This window comes from Vigna umbellata, chromosome 8 (assembly GCF_029865625.1).
Source record: "Vigna umbellata cultivar VRB3 chromosome 8, Vumbellata_1.0, whole genome shotgun sequence".
Lineage (NCBI taxonomy): Eukaryota > Viridiplantae > Streptophyta > Magnoliopsida > Fabales > Fabaceae > Vigna > Vigna umbellata.
The window spans coordinates 19,454,665-19,460,877 of NC_142172.1; the positions used below are offsets into that span (position 1 = coordinate 19,454,665).

A 6,213-nucleotide genomic window follows, 5' to 3' on the forward strand; every position below is an offset into this window, starting at 1 on the left:
CAACTGAGCCACTTGATTGGTCATCCCTTGAAGTTCAGAAGCTGGATTTCCCTACTGCAATTGGTCACAGAGTTGGTCCTGCCATGGCTGTAGCGACTGATAATTCTCCTGCTCAGGTTCAGCATACTGGTCCCAGTGAGACAACTCTTGTTGAACAGGCCAGGGTGGCTGCTCACAATAAGGTTGAAAATAGGGAGGTTACTCACTAAAAGGCTCACAAAACAAGATAAATTGTGGTGGTTGAGCATTATAAGGTAAATAGCAATTATCATATGCAGAGTAGTAATTCATGCTTACCAAAGGCTCAATGGAAGAACACCAATCAACCTCTAAAATTTCTAATACAGAACTCAAGCAAAAATCTATCAAAAAAAAGAAACAAACTAGACAAGACTAACCTAACACTCTAAAACTTAACTCGTCGAGTCCCCGACAACGGTGTCATTTGTTAAACTGATATTTGGTCGCACAAAATCAGAACAAACTAAGTTTCCCCACTAATGAAGTATAGGGACAACCTAGGTATGAATCCTAGAACTCAGCTAATTAAGATTAAAGTGTATGGTTAAGGTCTTGTAGTTATTTACTAATTATTTACTTACTAACTACTAAACAGGTGGGGACATTTTAAATGAATGAAACTAAAATAAAAGAATTGAAACTAATCTAAACTAACATCTGCTTAAAAGAATAAAGAATTTGAAATGTAATGAAATAGAAGAAAATTACACTATCAAAACAGCAACAAAATCTACTTACTACAACTTCCTACAATCTAAACAGAACAGTATCATACAATCTAAACAGAACTCAAATGCTAAAAAATAAGGAAAGAAACTCTTTGAAGCAAAACTGCATAACAGAAGCTAAACCTAATTCTAAAAGAATGCATTAACAATCAAGAGATACACCTAAACTAAGCATAAAATATGAATCAAAAGGTAAGACCTAAAATCTAAAGTAAACATCAAATCCTATACTTTAAACAGAATTAATCAAAACAATCATGCTATTACTATCAACTAAAACTGAAATCAACAACTAAATGAAATATGCAGATTTAAAACAATACCAAATCAAACTATCATAGATGCAAATCAACTAGCAGAACATTAAAATGAAAAGGAATCTTAAAAATCAAAGAATCAGCAAGGAAAATTGGTTAGATTCAAGAACTGGAATCAAATTTATATAGATTTTGATGGAAGCAACTCCAGGAAATGCAGAAGAAGCTTCCCGAAGCAGAGAACTGGCAACGGATTTGAATGAATCAGTGGAGTTACGGAGTGCACGTAAGGTGTTTGTGAATATGCTGGAGGTGTTGAGTGGCTGTGTTTGGTAGAGTTCTAGCTCAGAAAGCTTTCCAAAGAGGAAAGAAGCTAGAGGAGGTGCAAGATAACAATGCACAAGGTTGAACTTGAGAGTAAAAGTTGAAAATTGGCAGCATTTCCTTACTTCAAATCAAGTTACCATTACAAAGGATTTGGCTTCTCTTTTATAGATGAAGAGAAACGTGCCTAGCAAGCTACTGGACATATTAGAAATGTACATGAAGCTCTATAAGAAGTGTGCAGGAGAAGATATACAGCTGGCCACATGTTCCATACAGTAAACATTGAAAACATGCTTTAAAAGAAAGTGGAAACGTTGGTTTGCTTGGTTGGCTGTATGCTGTATATGAGCTTTGCTTTTCCAATCCAAAAAGCACTTCCTTTCTTCCTTTCTTTACCTCCTTTGCTTCCCTTAGCTTACCAAACTTCTTTGGTTGATTGGCTATGGTTTTCCACTCTTATTAGTGACCTATAAAACAAGGTAAATGTATTTAGTTAAAGAGAACATTCTAAGACTTAGAAAGAAAAGATCAAGTCCTTATTCAACTTCCCTTTCTTAGTCTTAGTGTTAAGTTGATACTTCTTTGGATGGGAAGTCCCTAAAGGGATTGTCATCAGATTCAGTGTACATTGATCATATATCAGGAAGACATCCTGGTAAAATAAGCCCATCACAGGGTCAATAATCATCACTCAGTTCATCCAAATCACAATGAATCTAAATCCAATTCATGCTTCTAAATCCAATTCACTCAGTTCATCCAAAGCACAACTTTGGTGTTTATTGTCCACCTGGGTCAAAGATATATCTACAAAAAATAGCAAAACTTAGTATGATGAATGAGATATATGCAAAGATAAGAAGATAAAATGAAGGCCTTTTGACAAAAATGGTATGAGAAGAAGTCTTGGCCTTTATCATATTTTTGGATTCACTTTGTTTTGAACATTCCCCATGATAAAATGCAGAAACAAAGGGATGTTTTTTAGAAGAAGAATCAAGGTATTTACCTTTTAAGGAAGAAGTTAACAACATGCATACCTTTGTCTCCTTCTTCATCTTTGGAGAATGTTGGTTGTCCAACCTATTATCTTGTTTTCTTTCCTTTTCAATTTTTTCTTTGATTATTATCTCATCCTCTTTCACTTGTTCAGGTGTAAGAGGAATCAATGTGATTTTATTGCCTTTATGGAGGAAAGTTATTTTGTTGGTATAGCCATCATGAGTGAAATTATGATCAAATTGCCATGGCCTACCAAGTAATACATGCCCAGCATCCATTGGAACAACATCACATAAAACGTTTTCTTCATAGTTGCCAATGGATATTGGTATGGTTACCTGTGTGTTGACTACTATTTCTTCATCCTCTGTTATCCACTGAAGCTTATAAGGCTTGGGATGAGAAATAGTAGGTAAGGCCAATTTGTTCACCACTCGAGAACTACAACAATTACAAGAGGAACCACTATCCACAATCAATGAACAAGTGTTTTCAAAGATTTTGCATCTTGTTCTGAATAGATTTTCTCTTTCTGATTGTTCTAGTTCTTGGGATTGACTTCCAAGAAGTCTTCTTACCAATAATAACTCACCTTCACAAGGTAAGGCTTCTTCCTCAGATACAGAAGTATCTGAGTCACTAGAAGAATCTTCACTTTCACTCTGATGGACTAAGAGATAAGTAGACCTTTTGTGAGGACACTCAGAAGAATAATGTCCTCTCTCTCCACACTTAAAGCATTTGGTCTCTCTACCCCTTGTGTCTCTTGAAAATTCTTTGTGAGAGGTATTTCTTTCTCGTTCTCTCTCTTTTTCTTTACCTCTCACTTTCTCTTTTTCTTTTTCTTTTTCTTTTTCTTGAGGTTTTTCATACCTCCTTGGACTACCCTCCCTCTTAATATCTTTCCTATACTCGGAGGTGGTAGGGTAATTCCTTTTAGTGGAAGCTTTTCTTCTAATTTGTTCTTCCACTCTCACACATAGCTGCACAAAATCATTGAGATCTAAATAAGGTAAAAGTTCTACCTTATCTCTTATCTCATAGTTAAGACCGCTTTGGAACCTAGCTATGGTGAATCTCTCTTCCTCTTTTATCCCAGCTCTTAACATGAGTAATTCTAACTTTTGCCAGTATTCCTCAACACTTATGTTTCTTTGTTGAAGTCGATGGAGCTTGTCCATGACTTCTCTAGCATAATAGGCCGGGACATGCCTTCTGTGTAAGGCTGCTTTCAATTCATTCCAGTATTGGATGGTGTAGTCGCCATGCATCTTTTGATCTCTTATGATGGATGTCCACCAATAGAGGGCTGATCCTTGAAAAGTCAAGGTGGCTAAGGTCACTCTCCTCCTATCATCTATGTGGTAACATTCAAAAATCTGTTCAACCTTCATCTCCCACTCAAAATATTCTTCCACATTATCTCTGCCATAGAAGGGGGGAAGGTCAAGTTTGGGTTCCACGTGATGGTTCCTATGATGGTGGTGTCTCCTAGGAGGGTGTTGATAGTGATCAAAAGGATGAAAACTATTGTGATCACTATGTTGGGAATGATCACCATTATCATGGTGTTGCCTATGAGAGTGTTCCTCATTATTTTGTCCTCTTTGATTGCGAGTGAGGTTTGCAACCATCTGTCTGAGTTCATTTAACTCAGCTTTAGTTCTATTAAGTTCCTCTCTCAATTCCATATTGTCCTCATCATGATGAAAGGTGCCTTGAATACTAGAGTTACTCATACTTGTGAAGTAGAGAAAGTGTTTTCACAAATATTTTTGAAAGCCTTGCACAAGTATGAAGCAAAACTTTTGAAAAAAGAAGATTTTCTTGTTTTTTTTTTTGGTGAATGACTTCTATACAGATGCTAAAGGTAAAGAAACCGAATAGCTCCCAGGAAGGAGAGGTGAGTCACAATAGACAAGCTTAGAAACCTTGTCCTTCCTTAGCCAGAGTGTCTCCTGACGTTTCTTACCAAAATATCTAGATAGAAGTCTTTCAAAATCTTTTTGGAATGCAACAATGTGATGCTCCTAATAAACCAAACGAAGGTTTGTCTATATGGTAGCGCACCTAGCTATCACGGAGACTTAGAACACAAATATCAACAAGCAAAAAGTAAAGAAAGATGATAGAGAAATGAAAGAGTGAGGCACGACCCTAAGTGAAAGTGCAAATGACACTTGGAGCCACTTGACACACTTTCACACTAAGAAGTGGAAACTAAACTATTACAATGTTGTATGGTGCACCTGGAATTGCTTGAAAAGCATTTTTCCAAGTCACTTTAAGTTTCAAAAACCAAGAGGAAATTACCACAAAGGTTCCGTGATAGAATGCCACTTATACAATGAAGTGTAAGACAATGTAAACAAAGCCAAGTGTGGCAGCAACAGCTAAATAAATGAGCTGAAATGTAACTTTAAAGTGGTGTTTTTCTGCTGCAAGGAACTGCTGGACAACCAATGGAAATTGCTCTTGAAGTCCACTTGAAGCAATGTTAGCAAGACCTCCACTCCTTAAGATGCTACCCCTTTGATAAGGCCTAGCTGGATGTTAAAACTCCACCACCAAATGATATTCCAGCACACCAAAATTCACAAAACCCGTGAGTGATGAAAAACAAGGTGCATCCAATTGAAATGCAGAATTAATATGACAGCAGATATGGAAGTCAAGAAAAGGTGATTTCTAAACACTTTGGGGCTGGAATAAAGGCTAGCACACAAAAGGAACCTAAGATAGGGTCTAGAACAGATTAGAAAAGCAAGAAAAAACTCAAAACAAAGAGCAAATTCAAGTGCAGTGAAAGTGTTTGATGAAAATGCCAAACTGTTTGACAAAATGCCACAAAGAACAGCAGATTTTGGTGTTTTCTGGTTTTGGATTCATGAACACTGGATTGTAGGGGTTATTTGCTTTTTGATGCTTTGAATTCACTTGTATAATGATTCAAAAATGGTTGGAACAGAATCCCCTAGCTTTTGCCAATCCAAATTTCAAATTGAAACTTTTAAAGTATAGAAAACAGCAAAGAAATGCATACTGCACCAAAAATGTGGCTGGAAAATTGGAACAGCAGTGTGCAAAACAAATGGCAGTGTATCAAAGGCTCCAATGATATGTCAAACAAGTTTATCTCATCAATTTTGATGTGTACAAACACTTAGACAGCAAAGAATCACATTGCAGCAGCAAATCAGTAGTCCACTTCCAAACTTAAGCAAAAATGATGGTTTAGAAGGTGATTTTGCATATAGGTTCAAAATTCACCAAATGAACAGTGCACACTAATTTCAAATGGTAAAATAAACTGATTCAAATGGTTACAATGTACAAAAACAGCCAGAATCAACAATTCACACCTGCTGTAGCCAAAAGTGAAACACAAAAGCACCAAATCTGCACCAGATTTTGAAATGTGGCAAGAAAAATTTAGAAACTGCAGTGGTGAAAATGAGTAGCAGGGATTCAAATGTGTAGAGGACACTTCCAACAAGTTTGTATCATCAAATGGCATATGTTGAAACACTTAAACAGCCAAAGCAAAGTGCATATCAGTTTTTCAGTGGTTGACTTCCAATTTTAACAAAATTTGGTGGTTTGGTTGGTGTATTTTCGGATAGGTTCAAAAATGACCATATGAACAGTAAGAACAAGTTTGAAATGGTCAATTGTATGTGCACAAACCTTCAAACACCACAGAAGCACACAAAATCTCAAAATCACTTTTGTAGTTGCCACTTATGCAGCAAAATTGGACAAAACTGCACCAGAAATTAAAATGCAACAGATTCAAAACTGGATGGATCAACAAAACGTGTAAGAAAGGTCCTAGCAACTAGATTCTAGCTGGAAAATGTTAGCTAGGAGATATTAAA

At 36.4% G+C, this 6,213-nt stretch overlaps 1 protein-coding gene across 1 annotated transcript; it reads right to left on the bottom strand.

Moving 5' to 3' along the window:
- Positions 1 to 2,060: 2,060 nt before the first annotated feature.
- Positions 2,061 to 4,074, bottom strand: LOC148194206 (uncharacterized). Its single transcript, XM_088097139.1, has 2 exons — positions 2,374 to 4,074; positions 2,061 to 2,123 (listed from the first exon to the last, which is right to left on the bottom strand). Exons 1-2 carry the CDS (start codon positions 4,072 to 4,074, stop codon positions 2,061 to 2,063), a joined length of 1,764 nt encoding a protein of 587 aa, XP_087953265.1.
- Between the last annotated feature and the right edge of the window lie 2,139 nt (positions 4,075 to 6,213).